At 54.2% G+C, this 25,281-nt stretch overlaps 6 protein-coding genes across 11 annotated transcripts; 3 read left to right on the forward strand and 3 right to left on the reverse strand.

Annotated features, from left to right (window-relative positions):
* Positions 1-956: 956 nt before the first annotated feature.
* On the forward strand, positions 957-9,804 carry Bicdl2 (BICD family like cargo adaptor 2). Of its 3 annotated transcripts, none has more exons than XM_004627835.2 (10): positions 957-1,012; positions 2,195-2,490; positions 5,876-6,091; positions 6,220-6,336; positions 6,444-6,590; positions 7,375-7,572; positions 7,844-7,993; positions 8,814-8,944; positions 9,124-9,244; positions 9,324-9,803. In XM_004627835.2, exons 2-10 carry the CDS (start codon positions 2,209-2,211, stop codon positions 9,483-9,485), a joined length of 1,524 nt encoding a protein of 507 aa, XP_004627892.1. In that variant the 5' UTR covers positions 957-1,012; positions 2,195-2,208; the 3' UTR covers positions 9,486-9,803. The 3 variants fall into 3 exon arrangements, with proteins under 3 accessions (XP_004627892.1, XP_023567300.1, XP_023567301.1); XM_023711533.1 differs by lacking the exon at positions 957-1,012 and adding an exon at positions 1,231-1,298 and having other exon boundaries at positions 9,324-9,804; XM_023711532.1 differs by lacking the exon at positions 5,876-6,091.
* A 41-nt stretch (positions 9,805-9,845) lies between these two features.
* Positions 9,846-13,826, reverse strand: Thoc6 (THO complex 6). 3 transcript variants are annotated; one of them, XM_004627836.2, is made up of 13 exons: positions 13,749-13,826; positions 11,794-11,909; positions 11,623-11,687; positions 11,429-11,532; positions 11,306-11,343; positions 11,164-11,212; positions 10,993-11,064; positions 10,805-10,907; positions 10,672-10,721; positions 10,533-10,595; positions 10,314-10,424; positions 10,096-10,230; positions 9,846-10,015 (listed from the first exon to the last, which is right to left on the reverse strand). In XM_004627836.2, exons 1-13 carry the CDS (start codon positions 13,785-13,787, stop codon positions 9,935-9,937), a joined length of 1,026 nt encoding a protein of 341 aa, XP_004627893.1. In that variant the 5' UTR covers positions 13,788-13,826; the 3' UTR covers positions 9,846-9,934. The 3 variants fall into 3 exon arrangements, with proteins under 3 accessions (XP_004627893.1, XP_023567303.1, XP_023567302.1); XM_023711535.1 differs by lacking the exon at positions 13,749-13,826 and adding an exon at positions 13,598-13,721; XM_023711534.1 differs by lacking the exon at positions 13,749-13,826 and adding an exon at positions 13,419-13,581.
* A 331-nt stretch (positions 13,827-14,157) lies between these two features.
* On the forward strand, positions 14,158-15,565 carry Hcfc1r1 (host cell factor C1 regulator 1). Of its 2 annotated transcripts, XM_023711536.1 has the most exons (4): positions 14,183-14,268; positions 14,552-14,605; positions 14,698-14,826; positions 15,113-15,565. In XM_023711536.1, exons 3-4 carry the CDS (start codon positions 14,735-14,737, stop codon positions 15,246-15,248), a joined length of 228 nt encoding a protein of 75 aa, XP_023567304.1. In that variant the 5' UTR covers positions 14,183-14,268; positions 14,552-14,605; positions 14,698-14,734; the 3' UTR covers positions 15,249-15,565. The 2 variants fall into 2 exon arrangements, with proteins under 2 accessions (XP_004627895.1, XP_023567304.1); XM_004627838.2 differs by lacking the exon at positions 14,552-14,605 and having other exon boundaries at positions 14,158-14,268.
* A 420-nt stretch (positions 15,566-15,985) lies between these two features.
* Tnfrsf12a (TNF receptor superfamily member 12A) lies at positions 15,986-17,953 on the reverse strand. Its single transcript, XM_004627839.2, has 4 exons — positions 17,797-17,953; positions 16,990-17,094; positions 16,669-16,803; positions 15,986-16,585 (listed from the first exon to the last, which is right to left on the reverse strand). The coding sequence occupies exons 1-4, from the start codon at positions 17,888-17,890 to the stop codon at positions 16,530-16,532; spliced, it is 390 nt and encodes a 129-aa protein (XP_004627896.1). The 5' UTR covers positions 17,891-17,953; the 3' UTR covers positions 15,986-16,529.
* Positions 17,954-21,071: 3,118 nt separating this feature from the next.
* Cldn6 (claudin 6) lies at positions 21,072-21,737 on the forward strand. Its single transcript, XM_004627840.1, has one exon. The coding sequence runs from the start codon at positions 21,072-21,074 to the stop codon at positions 21,735-21,737; it is 666 nt and encodes a 221-aa protein (XP_004627897.1).
* A 1,022-nt stretch (positions 21,738-22,759) lies between these two features.
* Positions 22,760-23,963, reverse strand: Cldn9 (claudin 9). The gene has a single exon (XM_004627841.2). It carries the CDS (start codon positions 23,801-23,803, stop codon positions 23,150-23,152), a length of 654 nt encoding a protein of 217 aa, XP_004627898.1. The 5' UTR covers positions 23,804-23,963; the 3' UTR covers positions 22,760-23,149.
* Positions 23,964-25,281: the final 1,318 nt, after the last annotated feature.

Below are 25,281 nucleotides of genomic sequence, written 5' to 3' on the forward strand. Positions count from 1 at the left end.
ATAATAAATAATAATAAACAAATAAATAAAATAATTTAAAATTTTCATAGCTGGGTTTTGATTCCTGGCACCACATGCCCCACTGGCCCTGCCCACGAGCCCACTGAGTCTGGGCGTGGTGGCACATCCCTATAATTCCAGCGCTGGAGAGGCCGAAAACAGGAGGGTCACTACAAGTCTGAGTTGCATAGTGAGATCCTGTACTAAATACATACATTTAAAAAACAAGTTTTTCGTAGTGTGATGAAGCCTTCCAGTAATCCCAGCACTTAGGAGGCTGAAAGGAGGATCACTAAACATGAGAAGCCATTTTAGGGCTATACTGAGTTTAAGGCCAGCCTGAACTACATAACAAGACCCAGTCTGGAAAAATCAAAAGATAAAACAAAATAAATAAAACCTTTTTTTTTTTTTTTTTTTTTTGGACTGGGGTAAGTGAAATAAACCAGAAAACTAAATGTCATGTGGTTTCTCTTATATGAGAAACCCAAAATGTAAATAATTTAAAGAGCAAAATAAGAGAACAAGACAGAGAGGTGGACCTTTTAGAAATGGGAAACAGGAGGGGGGAAGAGAGGTAAAATGGATTAAAGTGGATATACTGTATATATGTGCCAACTTCCCACAATATATATTCAATATGAATCATAAAAGAATGTAATTAATGTGACAGCCCTAGGGTTCAACCCCTAAAAACGCAAAGAAAAAAAAAATCCACTGGGCAGCCTTGAAAGAAAAGGAAAACAGCTTGTGTCTATCTCAGCGTAGGATCACACACAGTAGATGTTCGATTAAAGCAGTCAGTTCCAATAGCAGCGGCAGCAAAATGGATTAGTACCTCTGAGAAGGTGGAGGCGACTTTCCTTTGACCCCGCCTGGCCACTCCGGCCACCAGGAGGCGTCCGGGCCCCTCCCGCGGCACCGCCCCCTCACCTGTGCGGCCCGAACACCTGGCGCCGCCTCCGGAAGAGGGGACTAGGACTGCGGGACCTCGGAGGCAGCCCGGCGGCGGGTGAGCGCCTGGGGGCAACAAGGGCCGGGCCCTCTCGCTCTGGGCGGGACTGTCAGTGGGGAGGATTAGGGTTAGCCGGGTCGGGCCGGACTCTGGCACCGCGGGGCAGCCACGACACGGACAGGACGGGACAGCACAGGACAGAACAGGAAGGAAGGCTTCTGCCGCCTGGGTTCAGAAGAACCCTGGCTGCAGCTCAAGGGCGGGCGGCGCTGGGACCCCCGTGACACACCTGCTCTGCGCGCCCCGCCCGGCTGCTGTCCCTGCGAGGGGAGAAGCAGGACAGGTGCGCGCGCTCCCGCGTGGGCCGGTGATGGGGACCCCCGGGGGGCCAAGGCCAAAGTGCCCGCGTGCCGGGCCTTCTGTCGAGTGCTGTGCCCCCAGTACCCGCGGCCCTGCGCGGCTCTGCGCGGCCCTGGGGACCCAGGGCTCCTGTCCCAGGGGCGGGCCGGGAAGTAAACAGAAACTCGCAGCCGTGGCGGCGGTGCGCCAGCCGGCACAACCTGCTACCTCGCCCTGCCTGGGCCTGCTGCCAGGGCCCTGGGAAACGAGGGTCTCCAGGTGACAGCTTCTGAGTCCTGGCTGGCGAGATAAAAAATGCCTCTGTCTTGGACAAGATGAGAGGATGGGGCTGGGGGTCCAGGAGGAGTGGACACTAGGAATGCAACCTTCAAGTCCAGGGTTCAAAACTCCTGGAAAACTAGAAAGAGGACAGGGGATCTGGGATGCTGAAAGAAAAAGTTATGTTCTTGGGGACAAAGGGTGGGGACACCTAAGTTCCCAAAGGAGAGTACCCCGTATTTTGGGAGAAGGATCTGGAGTTATCCCTGAGTGATAGGTCCACAGCAGCCTGAGTTCTGGCAATCAATGCCCAGTGATGAGAGGCTGGGAGCAAAAGAGCTGAGCTCAGGGAAGGGGGTAGGACCATGTAGGGACCTCTGGTGGTGTGGCTGTGGCCCCAGAGTGTGGGCCAAAGTGTCCTAGGGGCAGAAGTGGAAGCAAGGTGTCTCATTTCCTTCTGCTCCCTGCCTCAGTCTACCCTGGGGACATTAACGGAGTTGGGTGGCCAAAACACAGATCATTAACCCCTTTGTCCTAGGGAGGCCTGGCTACAGGACTGGGATGACCAGGTGTGGGCCACCAGGGGAGGAGCGCTCAGACTATATCCACCTGTTCCCATAGGTGCTGTAGGTGCCATGAGCTCCCCGGAAGGGCCCAGTTTCCCTACAGGGCTGCTCTCTGGGGGCACCTCCCCCAGCGGCGATGAAGGCTTCTTCCCCTTTGTGCTGGAACGGAGGGATTCATTCCTGGGAGTGAGCCCCGTGCCTGAGGAGCCAGAGGACCTCGCCCTGCAGCTACAGCAGAAGGAGAAGGACCTGTTGCTGGCTGCAGAACTTGGCAAAATGCTTCTGGAGCGCAACGAGGAGCTTCGGCGGCAGCTGGAGACCCTGAGCTCCCAGCACACTGAGCGTGAGGAAGTGAGCTGGCCACTGGGGCTGGAGGAGGGCAGGAAGGCTGGAGTGACCAGGGAAGAGAAAGAAGACATGGAGAGGGAGGCAGGGAGGCAGGGAATGCCTCTGGAATAGCTTGGGGCTGGGCCTCATTCCCCTGACCCCTGTTCCCATAGATGCTGTAGGTGCCATGAGCTCCGTGCTTAGGAACAAGAAATCTAGGCTACAGCTGTAGCTCAATGGTAGAGCACTTGTCTAATATGTGCCAGGGCTTTGAATTTGATCCTTGGCGCATGTCTACACACACACACACACACACACACACACACACACACACATCTAAGGACAAGTCAAGATCTTGGTTCAGACCTCTGCTTGACTCTAGGCTAGGCCTCTAGATCTGCAGCCTGGATCCTCAACAGCATAGTGTGACTCCCACTTAACAGGTCCTAGGGGCCACTCCCTCTACACCTGGCTAAGTGCTCCCCATGCATCATCTTAGTTCACTCTTGCTCAACTCTGCAAACTACGAAGGGATCTTCCCTCTGTCCAGACTGTAGTCAGCCCCACTCTCATTCTGGGGTTCACGTCTGGACCCTAGACACCCTGATGCACCCTTGTTATCAGACCAAATCTCTGTTCAGCATTGATCTGGATAATAAACTGCCCTATGATGTCCCAACCAGACTACCTACTGGGTGTCTCACCACAGTGGCAGTTAATTCCCTATACAGGAGCAGTCTCCCCCTGTTGAATCCTCTAAACCCTGTTCCAAATTCACCTGCTTAGCCAGGCATGGTGGTGTACTTGGGAGGCTGAAGCAAGAGGATCCACAGCTTCAAGACTAGCCTTAGCTATATAGTGAGTTCCAGGCCAGCCTGAACTATACCCTGGCTGGAGAAATAGCTCAGTGGTATAAGTATCTGCCTGGCAAGCACAAGGTCCTGAGTTCGATCCCCAGTACAAAAAAAAAAAAAAAAAGATGTTAATTGAACTGTACCCTGTCTCAAAAAACAAAACAAAGGGCCAGGGAGATAGTTCAGTGGTATAAGCCCCTGTCTGGCAAGGGCAAGGTCCTGAGTTCGATCTCTGATACCACAAACAAACAAACACCGAATTTACCTGCTTCTGGTGGTCTTTTCAGCCTTTATCCTGGGACCAAGCCCCACTCCCCTCTACCTGGTATCCCCTCCTACCTCCTGGAGTCTAATCCCAGGGGGCCGCCAGTGACCATCAGATCATTTTACTCTTAGCCCACAACCTCCCTGAAACTCTCTTTTGCACTTAGGATGAAACTGAAACTTCTTACCACAGCCTAAAAGTCCCCAAGCTGACTCAAACTTGTACCCACAGGGCCTTTGCACTGCTGTTCCTTAAGGCGGCCCTCTTCCTGGTTGTCTCCTTCCTGCCCTGCAGGAATCAATCCCAACATCCACTGCTCTACAGGGGATGCCCACCTCTTTCCTCTTTTCCTCAGTTGCCACTTTCTCAGGTTTCTTTACAACCCTCAGTTTCCCTCTGAAATTACTGGGTTCAAGCATGTAATTTTTCCATGACCCTCTGGACTCCAAGCTGCTGAGACAGTGGACTTCAGGGCCTTGCTTAATCATAACAGGTGCCAGAACAGAAGGAGCTCAGGAAGTATTGGAAAGCGGGAAAGATGAGACTTGGAGATATTTTGTTTTGCTTTGTTTCAATTTGCTAAGAGCCAAAGGGGCTAAGGAGATAGCTCAGTAGAATAAGTGCTTGCCTGGCAAGTACAAGGGCCTGAGTTCAATCCCCAGTTTGGCCAAAAAATAAAAAAATAAAAAGAGTAAAATATATTTGTTGGGAGAAAGAAGTCTTCTATCCAAGAAAGAGACAAAAGGGGACCTGAGGGGCCGGGGAGATGGCTCAGTAGAATAAGTGCTTCCCTAGCAAGTGCAGGGATCTGAGTTCAATCCATGGTTCCGAAGGAAAAAAAAAAAAAAAAAAAGGACCTGCATGGGTTGCCCAGAAACCTGTCTTTTCTAGTGATTTTTATAGAGCAAATCCATGACGTGAGGTGGGTCTAAAGTGGGGAAAAATGGGAACTTGCTAGGTAGGCATGAGGTGGGGCAAAACTATGGTCAATCAATAAGATTACAGCGTAATTGCTCAGGTAAAACTGATTAAATGAGGACCAAATGGGGAAGCAAGTCACACAGCAAGAAGGCATGAATACAGAACAGGGGTTTTTCTTGTAGGGGGTTGGTTGGGTTAGTGACTCTTCCTGGCTTTTTCAAGGTGATTGATATTTAAAATATCCCTCATGGGACTTAGAGATATTAAAGGGACTTGCCCAGGACATACAGCAACAGAACTGAGCACCAGCCAGGATAATCAGATCTCAAATCTGTCAGCTTAATCCCAGGGCCACATTAGGTTAAGAGTTTGGCTCCCAGGACTGGATTTCCTGTTCCACTAATTTATTGTGTGTGTGTGTGTGTGTGTGTGTGTGTGTGTGTGTGTGTGTGTGTGTTTTGCTCCTTGAATGCCTTCAGGGCACTTTTGCATGGCTGGAGTGTTGTGGGGATCGAACTACAGCAAACTGAGGCTGCCAGCATTGTGGAAGCAGCCACTTAAAGAACTGAGCTAGGGCTGGGCCCCCCACTAATTTATTGTGGAGCAGGAAATTTATTGTAGGCAAGAAGGCATTGAACCTCTCTGAGCCCATGCTTTCATCTGAGAACCTTAGTAATTCTCCCTGTGGTGGATTAAATAAAATACTGCAAGTAGAGCACTTGTCAGGATTACTTAACACAGTACTATAATTGTAACATCTGTGGTTATTGTCACCTGCCCTGGACCCTTCCTGTTTTGGGGGCCTAGAAACAGTGGCCCCTGACTTGGCTTCTTCCCTAAAATAGGCACTTGAGTGTGCCAAGCTCGCGTCCTGCCACTGGTCAAGCAGGTTTGGGGAAAGGCAGGCAGAGGGTGGAGCTCTGATCAGACTGGCCAGGGCTAATTAGAGGGAACTGGGAGAGGGGCTGGGCAGAGGCTCAGCCTGCAGAGCCCCTCAGACACCACAGGTGTAGGAGTGAAGCCATGGGCCGTGGCTTAAACTCTGCCAGACTCAGGCGCCAGAAACGGCGCTTGCGACCTCGGGTCCAGGAGTCCAGGCAGCAGGTTGAGGTGAGTGGGTATCAGGAGGCCTTAATCTCCCTGCCCACTGCCAGCCTTCTGCCAAACCTGACCCTCCCCTCAACTGCGTGTCTGTAGCCTTCTCTCTGATCCTTGGGTGTCCTCCCTCTGCTGTCCTGTGCTCTTTTCTCCTGCTTTCATGTCTACCCCCACCCCCAACTCCCATGCTTTCTTTAGGTCAGTATCCCCCCGATCTCTGGGTCCGCTCCAGCTCCATACTCTGTTTCTGACTCTGCATGGTCCCCTACAGCGGCTGCAGCAGGAGAACCATGAGCTTCGCCGGGGCCTAGCAGCCCGGGGTGCAGAATGGGAGGCCAAGGCTGTGGAGCTGGAGGGTGATGTGGCAGCTCTGCGGGCCCAGCTGGGGGAACAGCTCTCAGAGCAACAGGACAGCGGGCGAGAGCGGGCTCGGGCCCTTGGAGAGCTCAGTGAGCAGAACCTCAGGCTCAGCCAACAGCTGGCCCAGGTAAGTGGCCCTGGCCTTGGGAGAGGTGGGGACTGCCAGTACATGTGTTCTCCATGGGGATAGGTGCCTTGGTTATGTGTTGAGGCTAAAGTTAACTGGGAATCCCACTCCCTGTGCCCTCTACCCAGGCCTCTCAGACTGAGCAGGAGCTTCAGAGAGAACTGGATTCACTTCGGGCCCAGTGCCAGGCCCAGGCCCTGGCTGGAGCAGAGCTGAGAACACAGCTGGAGAGTCTGCAAGGGGAGGTGAATCTTCAGGGTGGGGATTTGGGGTTGGGCTGGTCTGAGCTAGAAGAGCTGGACTTGGGGCACCTAGGCTGCCCCCAACCCCAAGCTCTATGTCCTTGCCCCAGAATCAGATGCTGCAGAGCCGCCGGCATGACCTGGAGGCCCAGATTCGAGGCCTGCATGAGGAGGTGGACAAGGGTCAGGGCAGGCTGCAGACCACCCATGAGGAGCTGCTGCTGCTGAGGAGAGAGAGGAGGGAGCACAGCCTGGAGGTGACCTAGGGCTGGAGGGAGTGGGCAGTCAGCCCAGCCCTTGGCAAGGGCCTTGGGGATTTCTGGGAGGTTTGAGCAGAACTGGATCACTGGGAGCCTGCACACTGTGCCAGAGAGTATGGGCATTAGCTTGAGGGCAAGTGGGAGTCACAGAAGGCTGTTGAGCAGGAGAGGTGTACTTTTAGAATGAATCAGAGTTGGGGGAGAGTTGGGGGAGGGGGATAAGGCTGGAGTTCAAACAGGAAATGCCTGGCCTGGACCATGTCTGGGGCAGCAGAGATAGAAAAAGGGAAAGAAAAAGGAGCAGGTCTAATGTTTGAAATCTTAAGAGTTTGCACTCAGAGATCAGATTGCCTGGCTTTTTATCCTAACATCCCTTCCTTACTATTGTTGGGTGGCCTGCCTCAGTTTCCCCATCTGTGAGATGGGATGGTAATGATGGTGAGTAAGCTATGAGGCTCAGAAGAAAAGATCAATAAACATGGGATCCCAGCAATTAGTGGAGCTAGAAGGTAGCTGAGCAGGAAAAAGGACGCACCTTATGTGAGATGACCTTGATGGGGTGTGGCTGGGGGGGACTGATGCCTAGCGTGCCCTGTTTTATAGGTAAGGAAACTTTAAAGCTCAGAAGTGCGCTGGCCCAAGGTGGCCCTGCAATCTAGGGCGTACGTGGGAGCTGGGGCTCTGGGGTGCTGGCACGCAGGCGCCCCTGGGAGGCCTGTCATGGGATGCAGGTGCCTGCCCGCAGGGCTGACCATCTATGCCTTGGCTCGACTCCCTGCAGCTGGAACGCGCGCGCTTTGAGGCTGGTGAGGCTCTGAGCGCACTGCGGAGGCTGCAGCGGCGAGTCTCAGAGCTAGAGGAGGAATCACGCCTCCAGGAAGTCAATGTGTCCAGCGCCTCGCTGCAGTCAGAGCTCGCCCACAGTCTGGATAGTGACCGAGAGCAGGAGCAGGATGCAAATACAGTCGGAGACGCCCAGGTGAGCTTTCTGGCTCCCTCCCCAACCCCATGCCATCAGCAAGCAGCATGGAACTCCACTCCTCATCACTTGATCTTAGCCAAAAAGGGAACTCCACCTCTCTTCCTCTTTTTTTTTTTTTTTGGTGGAACCGGGGATTGAACTCAGATCTTTGCGTTTGCCAGTCAAGCGCTTATCCTACTTATCCTACTGAGCCATCTCCCCAGCCCCCCACCTCTCTTCCTCTTACCAGGAAAATCCACATAGCTTTGACCAATCCTTTGGCCCACAGACCACCCTGTCCACGGAGACCCAAGAGGCTTCCAGCCTACAGCTTTCACCCCAGGTGGACAGCTTGGAGCCCCCGAAGAAGCGAGCACCGCTGAGTCCAGCGGAGATTCTGGAGGAGAAAGAGACGGAAGTAGCCAGGCTACAGGATGAGGTGGGGGAGGGGCTGGGTGCTGCTCCTCACTAGCTATCCTGTTCTTTCCCATCCTCACTTCCCAGCCTTTGTCCTATAAGCCCCGTCTTCTCTATACCTGGATTTCCCACCATCTCAACGAACTTGCAGTCATACTATAAGAACCCACCTGGCTGTGGCATGTATGTAATTCCAGGACTCTGAAAGGCGGGGAGGAAGATTAGTAGGAATTCAAATCCAGTTTGGGAATTTTAGTTATTTAACAAGACCCTGTCTCAAAAAAAAAAAAAAAAAGAAAAGAAAAAAAGAAAAGACGCTGGGGAAATAGCTCAGTGGCATAAGTACCTGCCTGGCAAACTCAAGAATCTGAGTTCAATCCCCAGTACCAAAAAAAAAGAAAAAGAAAAAGAAAAAGACTTGGAAATGTAGCTCAGTACAAAAGTCCTGGTTCAGGGCTAGCAAAGCGCCTACTTAGGCAAGAGGTGGGACCTGGGCTCCATCCCCAGTATGCATGCCGCGCTGGCCCTACCCCCGCAGGCGTGGTGGGGTGCACCTGTAATCCCAGCACTGGGAGGCTGAAAACAGGAGGATCACTATGAGTCTGAGTTGCACAGTGAGACCCTGTATTTTATACATTAAAAAAAAAAAAAAAAAGTCCTGGTTCAATTTCCAGTGTGTGCCTGAAGGTAAAACTCAGGAAGACTTCCTAACATAACCCTCGTCCCCCTTCCACTCCCAACAAGGCTCCTATAACCTCCTGCAGGTGACAGCCATGAAAGCCAGAGCCAGGACTGCATAGAAGGTCCAGGGGCCCACTTGCTACCCCCTTTCCTGCCCACAGATTGCCCTGCAGCAGGCAGAGCTGCAGACCCTTCGGGAGGAGCTCCAAAGACAGAAGGAGCTGCGGGCACACGAAGACCCCGAGGAGACCCTGAGCAGCGCACTCTCAGACCGAGATGAAGCCGTGAACAAGTGAGTCTCTGCTATCTTCCAGGGTACTTCCCTGGATTTTCCCATCTGTGACATGCTTGTAGTTATTCCACTCCCCAACCCGGGGACCCTCCGACGTTCTTAGTCCAGTGTAAGCTACTCCCCATCCACCGAGGAGTCTTACGCGTCCTCAGGCCATTACCCGCCCTTCCTGCCCACAGGGCCCTGGAGCTGTCGCTGGAGCTTGGCCGAGTCTCTCTGGAGCGGGACTCCCTGTCTCGCGAGCTGCTGCGCACCATCCGCCAGAAGGTGGCGCTAACGCAGGAGCTGGAGGCGTGGCAGGTGAGGCTCAGGGCCGGCTTCAGGGGGCGGGATCCCGGCACCCAGGACCGCGACACATCCCCGACCCTGCCTCCCGCAGGACGATATGCAGGTGGTGATTGGGCAGCAACTGCGCTCACAGCGCCAGAAGGAGCTGAGCGCAGCAGCGTCAGGCCCACGCCGCGCCTCCACTCGCTTTTCGCTGCGCCTGGGCCCTGGGCCAGCCGGCGGCTTCCTCAGTAACCTCTTCCGAAGAACCTGACAGCCGGCCAAAGGGGCATCCTTCCTCACGGTGGCACTTACTTTCCTTTAATGGTCAATGGAGCTGCACTACAGGACCCGGATTTCCACGCAGGACCAGTGCCCTTCTCCCCTGGTCCCAAAGCCAGGAGCTGTTCCGGGACAGAGGCCAGCTCTGGAGGCCAGGGGCCTGGGTCGGTGGCAGGGCGGAGCTGTCTATTTTTCTGCATCTGAATGGGTCTGTCTTCTCTAGCCCCCGCTGCTCAGAGGAGCTTCAGGGCAGGAGAAGGGGTAGATATTTATGTATCAAAATTGGACAGAGTAATATATAAATCACTACATGGACTTTGGTCTCCATTCTTGGGAAGAAAACACAAGGAAGAAAAGCTTGAAACTTTATTATAACAAAATAAAAATAAAAGAGACTCTAAATGGGAGTTGGTCAGGATTGGATGGGATGTTGGCCAGGTATCAGAAGGACAGGGAGAAGGCACGGTAGCCCAGGTTGGTGAAGACATCCACCCGGCAGCTGTTGCCTGCAGCAGTCAGGACCTGGGGGCAGGAGAGCCATGACTGAACTGCCCACACTTCCTAGACCCCCTGGGACCCCCAGAGCCCTTTGCTAGGCCCACCTTGCACTCAGGTGCTGCTGGCTGCTGGTTGAGGCTGAGGCTGAGCAGCCCTGGCGAGGAGCCAGGCACCTGGGCCTTGAGCTCCCCACTCAGCTGCCAGTGGTTAATGCAGTGGCCCTGTCCAGCTGACAGAATCTGTGGAGGACAAGGAGGACACTGTGGGCTCAGGGCTAGAGGGGATCCTGGAGAGGGTGACAGAAGGAGGTAGAGAGCCTCACCAAATCCTGGTAGAAGGTGACATGCTTCTGCGGTGCTCGCATGGGGAAGATGGTAGTTGGTGTGGAGGATCGCAGGTGCCAGAGGGTGAGGGCTGGGCCTCCTCCACAGACCTGAGCAGAAGGGTACAGGGTTCCCAGCCACTGTGAGCCATGAAGTCTTCAGCTAACAGGGCTGGCAACGATACTCTCCCCCAGTCCTGCGTGCCCTCTGCAGCTCACCATCCAGTCTGAATCAGTGGCCAAGCATCCAATCCATCGCCCATTGTGTGGTCTGGAGCATTCCTTTGAGAGAGAAAAGGGGAGAGGTGAAAACAGAGACCAGGTGGGGGAAAGAACAGGCATGTGGGTATCCCCTTACCTCATGCTTATAAACCTCAATTGTCTGTGCCTCCTTGGCTGTGCGGAGGTCTGTTGGGAAAGAGCCATGAGGTTCCCACTACTGACCCCACTTCCCTCCCACTATTCTGCCCTCCAGGCAATCACCCCCTTACCCCAAAGCCGCACAGCCCCATCTTCACCGCCTGATAGCACCTCAGGACTCCGTTCTCGAAGTGCCAGGCAATGGATATAGTCTGTGTGGCCCCGGAGAGCCCGCTGTAGGGAGAGGGACAGAGTGAGGATGAGACCCAGGAAGAGTGCCTACCCTGGCACTCTGCCCCAGTTCCAGGGCTCTGCTCACCGTGAAGGCCCCAGTTTCTAGGTCCATAGTGTGCAGCTGACAGTCTCCCCCAGCCAGGATGAGGGAATTCTCCTGCAGAGGGAGCAGGGTGGGGCTGGAAGTCAGGTCAAAGCAGGACAGGGAATAGGTAAGGGGTGAAGGTTGAGCCAAGAACTGGTAAAAAGCTTAGACCTTGGGAACAAGGAGCAAGGCATTGATCTCAGGCACCTCCAGGCTGGTCCTGGGGGAAGAAGGGCAAGTCAGTGTCAGCGAGGTAGTGCCCTCACCCAACGTGGCTTTCACAGCCTGCTTACCTGTATGGGGGCTGGCTTACCTGTATGGGGGCTGGCGGCGCCACATTTCCTTACAGCCCTTTACGAAAGAAAACGCTGGGTGACCACTAAGACTCTTTCTGGGTGAGGCAGCACAGCCTTTTTTCAGGCTCCAGATTTCTTACCTTCTTCAGGATCTCCGCCCAAAGCCAGGCCTTCACCTCCCCATCTCCAGCACTAAGCAGGTGTCGATCGGTGGAGACCATGCTGTAGACAGGCCCATCATGGGCTAAAGGGAAATGCAGAACCTGAGCAAAGCCCACCATGGCACCTCACTTACCCTGGAGTCCCCTAAATCATAGTCAACAGCTACATCCACCTTGGAAGGTCACCACAGGCTTCTTGCTTTCCTCTTTGGCCTCTGAACTCAAAGCAGCAGACAAGCTGAAGGGGGAGAGGCAAGGAAGGCCCAGGGGTCAGGAGAGGGGGCATCAGACCCAGGAGGCCAAGTGCCAGGGCTCAAGATGGTGGAGAGCAGTGGTGAGGGTACCTGAAGATGGCAATCTGCCCATAGTTGTTGCCAGCTGCCAGAAACTTCCCACAGGGCGAGACACTCTGGGAGAAGATGGTCATGTGCAGCCGCTGCAGGGCCTGAAACACCTCAGCCTGTAGGAAGGGACTAGATGAAGCCTCTGTCCACAGGCTCCTCCCTGCCTCCCCAGTCACAACCAGGCCCAGACTTCTCAGCCCCCCTTTTTTTTCCAGTCATTTTGAGACAGGGTTTTGCTATGCGGTTCAGGCAGGCCTTGCGCTCACTTTGTAGCCCAGGCTGGTCTTGAATGATTCTCCTGCCTCAGCCTCCTGAGTGCTGGGATTATAGGAGTGTGCCACAATGCCTGCCTCTCAGCCCTCTTTTGAGATGTTCACTACACAGACCCTTGCCCACGCAGCCTCAGAAGTGACTCCAAGAAGGGGGTAAGAAAAGAAGAATTGGGATGTGATACCTAGGAAGGGCAAAGCAAGCATTAAACCTCTTCTACCAGTTTTTCTTTTTCTTTCTTTCTTTTTTTTTTTTTTTTTTCCGGAACCAACGATTGAACACAGGCAAGCGCTTATTCTACTGAGCCATCTCCCCAGCCCCTCTACCAGTTTTTTTAACAGTGAAATGACATTCACAGGAGATCCTCTCACAATTAAATGAGCTAGTGCACAAGCTAATGTATAAAGTTCATACAAAGGGGCTGGTGAGATGGCTCAGTGGTCTAAAGCACCTACTTAGAACAAGCTTAGCAAAGCACAGGGACCGTGGTTCAATCCCCCAGCACCACATGCCAGCCAGCCCCGCCCCCTGGTGGGCTGAGCTGGCCACACACACACACACACACACACATAAATAAATAAATAAAATTTAAAAATAAATAAATAAAGTTCATACAAACAGTCTTGTGTGGGGCTCTCATAGAAAATGCTCAAAAAGTGGCTCTTGCAGGGCATGATGACACATGTATATAATCCCAGTACCCTGGGAAGCTGAGGAAGGATTACAAATTAAGCCCTTTCCTCAGATTTTTTTTTAATTTATTTATTTTATTTATTTATTTTACATTGTGTGTGTGTGTGTGGTCAGCTCAGCCCACCAGGGGGCGGGGCTGGCTGGCATGTGGTGCTGGGGGATTGAACCGCGGTCCCTGTGCTTTGCCAAGCTTGTTCCAAGTAGGTGCTTTAGACCACTGAGCCATCTCTCCAGCCCCTTCCTCAGATTTTATCGATTTATCTAAATCCTGTCTCAACATACTAAATAAAAGGGCTGGGGAATGTAGCTCAGTGTGAAGGCTCTAGATTCAATCCCCAGTATTGGAATAAAAAAGCCTCTTGTACAATTACTGCATCAATTTTCTTATTTATTTACTTATTTATGCTTTTTACTTATTTTTGAGACAGGGTGAGCCTCAAACTCTCAGCAACCATCCTTCGTTAACCTCTGGATTGCTGGGATTATAGCGGCATACAACACCTAGGTTCAGGTCTCTCAGCTTTGGTGGAACCGGGAATTGAACTCACGCCCTTGCGCTTGCCAGGGAAGAGCTTATTCCGCTGAGCCATTTCCCCGGCCCTCTCTCATCTTTTTTGAGACAAGATTTCACTATGTAGTTCATGCTGGCCTCAAACTCACACCGATTCTCCTGCCTCCGCCTCTCCAGCTCCAGGATCACAGGCGTGAGCGCCCACGCCGGGTCTCAGAGGCCAGCTCAGCGTACCCGGGGGCGGGGCCGGCGCTGTCGTGCGTGCCGATATCCCTGGTCACTGCGCTATCTCGCCGGCCCTAATACTGTCTTCTAGCCTCTACATTCTACTTTCACTTCGGCTAAAGCTCATGTTCCTCTTCATCGCCCCCTACGGAGTCAGAGCCTCACTGATCTCTTCCACAAGCCAGAGCTTCCACACCATTCCTCGAAGCCAAACGGACTGCAAACCCCAGAAAACACCACGCGCAGGCCGGCTCACCTGACCCAGAGGCACCGTCAGAGGCGTAATGCGGTCCATCTCCGGACTACAAGTCCCAGAGTGCGCCCGCGCAACGCAGCCTCCCCGACGCCGGACGTGCCCGAGAGCTGCTCCTCTTCGTGACCAGTACCTCGATATTGCCGGTGGATTCGGGCAAGGTGGTCGTCTTGTGCTGCCACGCTTCTCAGGGACCGAGGAGAGCGTAGCGAACCCCTGAGCCCTTAAGAATTGGCGCTCGTGCTTTCCTGCCACGCCGGGTCCCCACCCCCCACTCCGCCAAGTAGACCCGCCTTTCGGCCGCGCACCGCTCTTCTTCCGCACTTGCGCAGAAGCCCATCGCACCGTGAGGCCACACCCCTCGCATTTGGACCACGCCCCTAAGTCTCCGCCCCTGTTGCCTGGATCCCACCTGAGTCCACCGGACCTGAATTTCAATGATCTTGCCGCAACCGCTGGAGCGGGCCTCCCCAGGTCTCGCCTTGCGAGCCACCTCAGGGGTGACGCGGGACCTGAACTCCAGGTGTGTTTGGGGGCACTCGGGCTCCAGAGCTTTAGCTGGAGACGCAGGGCTGATCTGCAGGATAACACCCAGTGAGGTGAACTGTGGAGCTTGCGTTTGAGCTGAAGCAGGGTTAAGCCTGGGAGCTAGGGGGTCAAGACTTCTGAGCTGTTGGATGGCCAGATGGGAGTGGCTTAGCGTAGAGTTAGGAATGGGCTGGGGGTTCCTGGCAGACCTGCAGGTTCAGGAGGGCAGATCCTTGGGAGGAACCAAGAAAGTTGGGTACTCCTGGCTTTTTTCCCAGCTCCCTTCCATAGAGCTGTGCCCATAAGCACCAAGTGCACCTGGAGGAGGAGCAGTGAGTTTGGGGGGGGGGTTCCGCCTGGATGTCACCTCTGGATCTGTCCGGCAGCCTCCTCTCTCAATATCCTCCTTCCTGTTTCTCCCCAGGGAGCTCTTGCACAAGCAGTTCCTGTCTGAGGAGAACATGGCCACCCACTTCTCCCGACTCAGCCTACATAATGACCACCCCTACTGCAGCACCCCCATAACTTTCCCCTCTGCCCTGCCCCCACTCAGGTAGGCAACTTCCACTGATTAGACCTCCTAGAGGATACCTGTTCCTCAGAGCCACTCCTGCCTCATCGTGCTATTTTCTTTTGTTATTGGGACTTGAACTCAGGACCAGGAGCTTCCCAAGCAGGTGCTGTGCCACTGAGCTTTATCCCAGGCCCGTATGTGCCTTTTTAAACTTCTAATTTCTGTGCTGTTTCCCATCTTGGCTCCCTGAAACCTGGACCTTGGGGGAGGTGATTCTGCCAGGCCAGCTTCAGCCCCATGCCTTGACTGTCCTTTCCTCTTCCAGGAGCCCCTGCTCAGAGTTGCTTCTCTGGCGATACCCTGGAAGCCTGATCCCAGAAGCCCTACGGCTGCTGAGGCTAGGGGATACCCCCAGCCCCCTCATAGCTGCAACCCCAGCTGGGGATATAATCAAGCTCTGAACATTGGTGGACAATGATTCTCCCCACCTTCTTGCCTGCTACAAGACTAACAACCTCAGCCGCGCATGGTGGTGCACACGCCTGTAAGCCCAGCACTGGGAAGGCTGAGGCAGGAGGATCACTGCAAGTTTGAGGTCAGCCTGGGCTACCATTTGAGTTCAAAGCCAGCCTGAACTTGCATAATGATACTCTGACTCAGGACCAGGGATATGTATGGTTCATCAGTGTAGCCCCTGCCTGGCAAGTGAGGGTCCTGAGTTTGATTCCCTGGCACCAACAAAACAAAAAGACAAAAGGGAAAAATAAAAATAAAAATAAATGAAGACTGACAATCTGTTCGAAGGGATGGACTCCTTACTTATCCTCTACATCACACACCTGGGCACCAGGACCTTCCCCTAACAGAGGAGGACACTGACCTCAGTGGACTTTTGAGATAGGAGGATCGAAGCATGGGAAGGGAAATGTTCTTTCCAAAAGTGAAGAGCTTGCCTAGCAATTGAAGGCTACATAGGAAGACCCTTCTGGAATATGGGGCCTGTGAGGAGGGTGGGGTGCTGGATGTTGAGGTTTTTCAAGATCTTCCCTGGAAAATGGTCAGAGCTGGCCAGGTCCTGGCAGGCTGGGTTGCAGGCATTGAGAATGTGTGAGTCAGAGCCTCACCCCCACCCCCGCAGCAGGCGACTGACTCACTCCCTCCTTCCAGCTCTGTGGAGTCAGACAGGATCATGCCATACTCCAAGCCATTTAAAGTTAAAGATTCTTTATTAATAAATTCTTCCCTCCAAACTTTATCCCCAAAATAAATATCTCCTACCCCTCTTTGGGGTGGGGGAGGTCTGTATTTTAGGGCCAGCCCTCCTAGAGGGCCAGCCCTCTAGTGTTAAGAACAGGTCCCTAATTGCCCCAGGCTGACCCCTGCCCTCCCCCCCCCATTTCAGTCCATCTGAGTGGGTGGGGCCTAGTGTTTTGTCTGGCCCTGGAGTCAGCCTGGTCTCCAAGACATTAGGGGACAGGGAGACCCCTTTGTGCAAATGCTGCAGTTTCTTACTGTGAGAGGCTTGAGGCTTGTTTTCTGTCCTGGAGCCAAACAGGGCAACGAGACACCTTGGAAGCCTACCCTGAACCCTGGGCTCAGCTCAGAGGTGATTCACAACTCTCTTCCCCCTTGTGGCTGGAGGAGGCCTGGCTCTGGCTCTGGCTTTCTGGGAAGCAGGGGCTGGCTCCAGAAGAATGAATGAACCATGGGCGGGTGAGGCCCCAGCTGGTGGGGGCACTCAGTCACTGGATCAGTGCCACTCCTGGGCACCCTTCTCCACCAGTCTCCTCTATGGGGGCTGCAAGAGAGATGTGGGAGACATCATGAGCAGGGGAAATGTGGAGTGATGAGAGGGTGGAAGGGTGGGAATGACACACTGACTGGTAAACTTCTCTCTCCTTCGGCACCGTCTCCAGACCAGGAAGCCAGAAAGCAACGCCAACACCAGGGCCAAGCTCAGGGCGCCCCCAAGGATGGGCCAAAGCAGATGAAAAGGGGCAGGCGGGGTCGCAGCACCTAGGGATGGGACTCAAGTCAGATCTTGACCCTCTCAGGTCCAGCTCCACCCCTTATTTAGCCTTGAACCCAAACTCACTTCCTTTTCATTAGTTCCCCACATCCGAAACCATCTACTCTACTCTGCATCCCAGCAACTCTCCCTTCCTCTAGGGTTCATTCTCTACCGGCCCGTTGCTCACTCACAGCCCAGGCAGAAGTCGCTGTGCGGTCGCGCTGGGCACGACGCGCAGTCCATGCACTTGTCCAGGTCCACGCTCCACGAGCTGCCGCGAGAGCAGGGGACGGTCCCTGGGGAGGGGGCCGCGGGTCAGACACTGGGGGAAGGGCGCTGCTATTCTGGGGGCTGAGGTCAGGGTCCGCCGGCTCGAATAACGTGAGTCACCGGCGCCCTCCACCCCCCAGCCCCCCTGCATTCCTCACAGGTGACCGCACGGCCTGACCCGGACACGGCAGTACGGGGGGGGGGGTTGGGTAGGGTATCGCAGAACTTTGGTGGGGGGGGGTTCAGGTCCCCACAACCCCCGCGCCGCCGGCGTGTGACTCACTCCTGGGCACCCAGCCCGACCCCGATCCCTCCCCCCCCCCGCATAGCTGGGCACTGAAGTCACCGGATGGCAGGGGGCACCCCACTGGTAGAGAGGGCACAGACCCCCATGACTCTCGGGACCCCCACTCTTCTGTCACTGGAGTGAACAGACCCCGTAAAGACCAGACGGGAGGGCGTGCCCCCTCACCAAACCAAACATCCTGTCCCAAACTTACTTTCTCTCTAAGTTACCGCTACGGGCGTGTGGGACAGCAGCCCTTCACACCCCGACTGGGCAAAGAAAGTGAAGTCCGCACTGCGAGTAAAACCCGGAGCGGGAAGAGATGTTCCGTAGCGGGAAGCTCCACGTCCGGACCCACCGGACCCCACACCCCACGTCCATCCACCTGGTCCGGGGTCATATCCTTGGCCCTGGGTCCCTCGGCCCCCCGAGCCCCGTGTACCTGGCGCCTGCTCCCCAGCGGCGGTGCGCGGCAGCGCCAGCACAAGCCCCAGCACGAGGAGCCTCAGCAGCCAGCGCAACCTGCCCAGAGCCATGGTGCGCGTCCCACGGCAGCAGCAGTCTGCTGCCGGGGCTCAGTGGCCAGCACCCGAGGCCCCGGCTCCGCCCCCGCCCCCGCCTTCCGGGGCGGAGCCCTCACCCCAGCCGCCCTGTACACCCCGCCCCGAAGGGCCCGCTATGTGGGCTCTCTAGACCAATACGAGGTCAGCGCGGGAGCTTTGCAGGCTGCAGGAACTTGGACCTGGACCTGCCTCTCCCGACTGAAGTTCGGAGGATGTGGAATAGGAGAGGCCCGTACAAAGCAACTACTGTAGAGATAACTGCAGGTTTCTCTTTTGTTTCTTTTCTTTTTTTTCTGATACTGAGGAATAAACCCCAGGGCCTTTGCGTTGAGCTGTGTCCCAGTCTCGTCTTTTCTTTTCTTCTTTCTTTCTTTCTTTCTTTCTTTCTTTCTTTCTTTCTTTCTTTCTTTTTTTTGGTGGAATCAGGGATTGAACTCAGTCCCTTGCGTTATTCTACTGAGCCATCTCCCGGCCCCTTCCTTCCTTCCTTTTTCTTTCTTTCTTTCTTTCTTTCTTTCTTTCTTTCTTTCTTTCTTTCTTTCTTTCTTTCGAGACAGGGTCTTGCTAAATCACTACATTGCCCACGCTGGGCTCGAATTCTGATCCCCCTCCTCAGTCTCCGGAGTTCTGAGATTATCAGCGTGTACCACAGTACTTATGAGCTAACTGCAGGATGGTTTTTTTTTGGTTCTGGTTGGGGGGGCTTTGGGTTGGATTGGGTTGGGTTTGGGACAGGGTCTTGCTATGTGTTTCAGGCTGGCCTTGAATTCCCTATGTCGTACCCCCGCTGACTTCGAACTCAGGAAATCCTGCCTCAACCTCCCAAGTGCTGGGATTACAGGCGGGCACCACTATGCCCAGCTCAATTGCAGGTTTCTTAAGGGATCCGGGGATACAGCAGTAACAGCAGAAAAATAATGTGCTCTTTAATTTGTACCTTAGGAAGTACATACTAAAATTCAGGCTTTAAAAAATATAAATAAATAAATAAATAAATAAAGCAGTTTTATTGTTATTTTGGAGTAGAAAATTGAGGCTTCTGGGGGCTGGAGAGATAGCTCAGTAGAATAAGCGCTTGCCTGGCAAGTCCAAGGTCCTGAGAGTTCAATCCCCGGTCCCAGGTGCCACAAAAAAAAAAAAAGGAAAAAGAAAGAAAATTGAGGCTCCTGAAGAGTGAGTCAATTCCCGAGGTCTCAAAGCTAGTAAGTGGCGGTCGCAGCCCAGCGCGTGACAGGTGCAGCGGCCTCGGTCGCGAGCGCCCCCACTGCCCCGACCAAGCAGGAATGCGCGCGCCCGTGTGGTCGGGCTGGGGTCTCTGCCCCTCCCCGGGGAGGTGGAACAGTGACGTCAGCTCGCCTTTAAGACCCCCGCCTCCACCCCTCTCCCTCACTCGGCCGGCGAATCTCCTTGGTCCATTTCCCAGGTGAGCCTCGAGCAAGTGTGTGGATTGGGGGGGTCAGGAGAGACCTTCGCAGGGCAGGATTGCAGGGATCGTGGCGGCCTGGGTGGAGGCGCACAGTAGAACCTGACCGGCGCTCTAGAGGCAGCCGTTGAGTCGAGCTAGGCAGGGGGCCACACTGAACCCGGAGCAGCTCTTGAAGTCTTAAATGCCCCTCCCCTACCTCTTCCCAGGACAAAAGACTCCATAACTTTGTACACCCCTCCCCCACCCGCCTTGCCTCTCTGGGGCGGGGCTCCCGTCCCCCTCCCCTGAAGAAGTGGACCCAACGGCGGGTTCCCCGCTGAAGTGACCGAGTGGAGCGGGGTGGGTGTAGCCGACCCCTCAGGTTGTGGAAAGGGAAGGAGACCAGGGCAGGGCCACCCTCAAAAGGGATCTACGTGGAAGTTCTGAGCTCGGCCCCTAGAATGAGCAAGTGAGAAGGGGATCGAAACTTGCTGCCTGACTGTGCTATTAGGGAAGGAGCTACAGGTAGGTCTAAGCTATGCGTGCAGAACTTTGTGTCATGGGCAGCCACAGACGGCCTTGAGCAGGGTGGGCCTGGACCTGTGGCCCAGAGTGGACCTTGAGGGACAGGTGCAGCCAGGGTGTTGGTGAGGGACTGGACTGATCCTGGGGTTTTAGTTCCTCCTAGGAAAGTTGTGTCCTGAGAGGACCCTAGTGTGATCTTTTGGTCTAAAACAGGAAAATGGCCCCAAACTTGTGGGCAAGTGTGCACCATGGTCCGCAGGGGAATGCTGAAGTGTGGACCAGGGAGTCACTGGGGTCCTGGGGGAGGAATTGCTTCTGGATGAGAGTCTTTGTTTGCCTCTCCCCAGTCTCTCCTGCCCCTCCAGGGTGAGGCTGGCTATCCACCCTAGGAGGAATAACTTTGGGAGAGTGGTGGAGTGCCAGGCTCAGAGCACAAGATGACGATAGGATAGTATCAGCTGATACAAACAGATTGGTTGAAGGAGTTTGGACCTTGAGTGGTGGAAAAAAGATTTTTTTGGGGGGTGGCAGTGCTGGGGATTGAAACTGGGGACTCAGAGGATGCTAGACAAGTGTTTGACCACTGAACTACATCCTCAACCCTGAGAATGACATTTTGAGCCTGAAACATGCTAAAGCCAGAGCATGTGGAAATTGCACTTTACTGAATGATAAAATGTACTCAGGGGGCTGGGGAGATGTTGGGGCTGGGGAAATGGCTCAGTAGAATAAGCACTTGCCTGGCAAGCGCAAGGGCCTGAGTTCAATCCCCTATTCAAAAAAAAAAAAAGTATGCAGAAGTGGCAAAGGCCATGGATGTGAATCTGCTTTATCCTCTTGCCTGTCATTCATACCCAAAACAATTGGGGTGATCTGCCAGAGGCTGTCACATAACTAGGAAAGCAGTAAGTGCTTATTTTACATATGAGAAAATGAGGGGACTAGGGAGACAGCTCAGTAGAATAAGCACTTGTCTGGCAAATGCAAGGTCCTAAATTCAATCCCCCCCAAAAAAAAAAAAAAAGAAAGAAAGAAAAAGAAAATGAGGCTCAGGGAGTGTGCTCCACCCCCATTACAGAACATAGTGACCAGTTCCTGGAGTACGTGCTATTGGTGGCCTGTGTGAGGTCACACAGATCATGGCCTGGGGTCTAGACACTTTGTAATGTTTTTTTTTCTGCTTGTGTCCTCCCTCCCTCTCAGTACAGCCTCCTCAGCTTTGCCATGGCCTCTGCTGGGCTGCAAATACTGGGGCTCGTCTTGGTGCTGCTGGGCTGGATGAAAGCTCTGGTATCCTGTGCCCTACCCATGTGGAAGGTGACTGCTTTTATTGGCAACAGCATCGTGGTGGCCCAGGTGGTGTGGGAAGGGTTATGGATGTCCTGTGTGGTGCAGAGCACTGGCCAGATGCAGTGCAAGGTGTACGACTCTCTGCTGGCACTGCCCCAGGACCTGCAAGCTGCAAGAGCACTCTGTGTTGTCACCCTGCTTGTGGCCCTGCTTGGTCTGCTCATCTACCTTGCCGGGGCCAAATGTACCACCTGTGTAGAGGACAAGGATTCCAAGGCCCGTCTAGTGCTCACCTCTGGGATCATCTTTGTCATCTCTGGGATCCTCACTCTGATTCCAGTCTGTTGGACAGCCCACACCATCATCCAGGACTTCTACAATCCCTTAGTGGCTGAGGCCCAAAAACGTGAGCTGGGAGCCTCTCTCTACCTGGGCTGGGCTGCCTCAGGCCTTTTGCTCCTGGGTGGGGGGCTGCTGTGCTACACCTGCCCCTCTGGAGGGTCTCAGAGCTCCAGCCATTACATGGCCCGCTACACAACATCTGCCCCACATTCCCCCTCTAGGGGGCCCTCTGAGTACCCCACCAAGAATTATGTTTGATGCAGGTATGGGCTGAGTGCTCCACTGGTCTTGGCCCCTGAGTTGGAGTCACCCCTAAGCTGAGATGGTGACACTTAACAGCTTCGGGGTTGGTGCTTACCTTTTGCTTTTTGCTGTTTTTATTGGGGGGGTGTCTTTTAAATCCATTTGATAATGAAACCAAGATGACCAACAGTCCCACCTGGGCTCTGCCGTTTTCATTTTTCATCTTTGGATGATGGAGCCAAAGAGGCGATGCTTTAAACTTCTGGGTATTTTTTTCATTCATAGCATAGCCATCTTGGAAGCCAAACTGGAGCTATGGAACCAACGCAAAGGCTGCTGCTGTTCTGGCCTTTGTGACCACAAGATGGCCTTATACCAAGGGTTTCTGCTGCTGCTGGGGGTGGGGTCCGTCAGACCTATTCCTGGAAGGGCTAATGATTGAGTTACCAGAAAACTGTCCACCCCATGACTTCTAACCTCTGGCTCCTGTATCCAGCCACCATGTACACACCCTTCTCAAGTCGGGCCCCAGCTGTGCTGAAGACCGCCATGAGCACCTCCAACCCTGCTTGCTTCTGCCTATGCTCTGCTCACATAATAAAACATGTTTTGTTAATATGTCTTTGCTGTTGCTACGAGCTGATCGGTGCCCAGTCTGGCTAGAAGAGAATGTGTGTGTAAGTCCATCATCATCCCTTGTCCCTGTTCCCTCCTGGCTCAGACCCCGTGGCCAAATGAGGTTGCCCCAGGGTAGGATCTAAATCAGGTGTTGGCCTGGCTATTCAGGGATCTTCAGTATGGAACAGGAGGCCCAGCTGGGCACAGCAGTGTGCACCTGTAATCCCAGTACTCTGGAGACAGAGGCAGGAGGATCACTGAGAGTTGTAGGTTAGCCAGGGCTACATGAGCTTAAGGCCATCTTGAGCTATACAGTGAAATCTTGTCTCAAAACAAAACTCGAACAGAGGAAGCCCAATTACAAATTCTCTTTATTCCGATCACAGAAAGTAGGGATTATGCACTGGCTACTTCAAAAAGGCCTGGCCCCAAGCGTCTTAGATACAAGTATTGGCTGGGCCAGAATGGACCAGCTCCAGGACAGGTTTGACTCCTTATTTTGGAGACAAGGAGCTGCAGTTATTTCAGTGGACTCCAAGTTCCTGGGGCAGGGGAAGGCCCATGTCCTGGACAACAGAAGAGCAATTACAGAGGGAAGTATAGGGCCTTTGGCCCTGGTTCCATGAAGAGGGGACCACTGAGGTTGGCTCATCCAGGCCAGCTGAGACTAATCCTGGAACCAGGTTATCTAACCTCTATATAAGAATGGATTAAAAAAAAAAAAAAAAAAAGATTTCCCAGGAGTGGGGTGGTGGTAAAAGACAAAAGAAGTCAAAGCCCAGATGCTGGCTTCTACAAAGTACCCTGCTTCATACATAGTCCCTCTTATCCAGACCAGATGCACCAGAGCGGGAGGGGATGGAATAGCCCAGCCTGGGGCCACGGGGCCGCTCAATCTGGGGTGGAGGACATGTGCAGCAGAGGAGCCCCCCACCCAGCATGAGTAGAGCAGCCGCTGCCCAGCCCAGGTAGAGGGAGGCCCCCAACTCCCGCTTGAGGGCCTCAGCCACCAGTGGATTGTAGAAGTCCTGGATGATGCCGTGGGCTGTCCAGCAGACTGGGATGAGCACCAGGATGCCTGAGAGAAGGAGGAGGACCCCTGCGGTGAGCACAATGCGGGCCTTGGCGCCCTCGTCCTCCACACATGTGGTACACTGGGCACCCGTGATGGCCACCAGCAGGCCAAGCAGGGCCAGAAGGAGAGCTACAACGCAGAGGGCTCGGGCAGCCTGCAGGTCCTGGGGCAGCGCCAGCAGAGAGTCATACACCTTGCACTGCATCTGGCCAGTGCTCTGCACCACACAGGACATCCATAACCCTTCCCACACCACTTGGGCCACCACGATGCTGTTGCCAATAAAAGCAGTCACCTTCCACAGGGGCAGCGCACAGGATACGAGGGTGCCCAGCCAGCCCAACACAGCCAGAGTCATGCCCAGGAGTTCAAGGCCAGTTGATGCCATCTGCCTGTTTGTTCAGTCTTCTCAGCCCCAGGCAGGTGGGTTGGGGTCAGATATGTGGTTTTCGGTGCCCAGGAAGAAGAGTGGGTATCTGTTGTCTTTTATTTATTTATTTATTTATTTATTTATTTATTTATTTATTTTTGCGGTATTGGGGATTAAACTCAGGACCCTGCGCTTGCTGGCACTTATTCTACTGAGCTATCTCCCCGGCCCCTCCGTTGTCTTCTGACCACAACAGTCTTCACAAGTGTGGGCCTCTCTCAGGTGGGTGTCTGCTGCTCACTCACCACAAACTTGTCTCTTGGTCCTGCTCAGCGGAGTGACTGGAGTCTGGTGGGAGGCCGTCACCCTTTGAACACCCTGCAGTCACATCTGGGCCCAGCTCAAAAGGTTCCTTCAGACTGGCAGAGAGTAGAGAGCCTTGTTCCTTCCTGGCTGGCGCTGCAGGGAAACCTCTCAGCAGCGAAGGTTCTGCGGTGTCACCTGGGGCCTCTGCAGGTGGGGATTTTAAGGCCCAGGTAGGGGAGGAGCAGAGCAAGCAGCAGAAGGCCAGGATTGGGCCACAGCAAGGAGGGGGGGTTGTGGGAGAGCATGGGATGGGGTTCAGTGGTGGGTGGTACTGACAGCAGGTGGGACCCAGGAGGACAAACATCATTGTATGTGGGAACTCAGGGACAAAAGACTGGAAAGACTGAAGACAAGCTGGGGTAGGGGGGTCGTGACTGGCCAGATATAGGGCAGACGAGGGCTCAGCCTGAGACTGACCCTTCCATGGCTTTTGCCAGCCCCCTGCTCCATTTCATGATGCAAATGTGCCCCCCCACTCAGTATCGACTGCCCCTGCCCCCCAGTGCTCTCTGGGAACCTGATCTGCCTCCTGGCTCAGCTCTGTGGCCCAGGTGGCTCCCTGGGGAGGGGCCCCGCCTGCACAGTTTCCCAGGCAACAGGTGCCTGGGCCCAACTCAGGTGGCATCACCTTGGTAACGGCCTAGAAAACTACCCCCCCATACACACTTCTACCTCCCTTCAGGTGTGCCTGCCCCACCCCTTGCTGCCGAAACTGGGGGGCTAAGCAGAGCTGCTGAAGGTCTCTAGAGGCTTGTGGATAAAGAGCCTGTTGTTGAGATAGAAGGATGCACAGGGGCTAGGGCAAGAAAGGGAGATAGTGGGGGAAAGAATCCCAGGGCTGGGATAGGACCCAGAAGCTGCTCTCTCCCCCATGTTTGCAGGAGTGGCCAGTCAAGCTCTAAAGGCCAATGCCACAGAAGTGGGAAGGGAATGAGGTCGAGAGCACTCAGGTGTCCTGGAGCTTGCCTTCCAACATAGGCAAGAGCCCCCTCAGAACCCATGGCTCCCTTTGTGGAGGGCAGCCTGTCTCACAGGTCAAGCAAGATAGAGTACCTTAACCCTCTTGAATCAAAGACTGACTTGAGAAATGTGGAGAGAACCACCTTCTCCATGGGAGCACACTCCCACGA

This window comes from Octodon degus, unplaced genomic scaffold, assembly GCF_000260255.1.
Source record: "Octodon degus isolate 3935 unplaced genomic scaffold, OctDeg1.0 scaffold00021, whole genome shotgun sequence".
NCBI lineage: Eukaryota > Metazoa > Chordata > Mammalia > Rodentia > Octodontidae > Octodon > Octodon degus.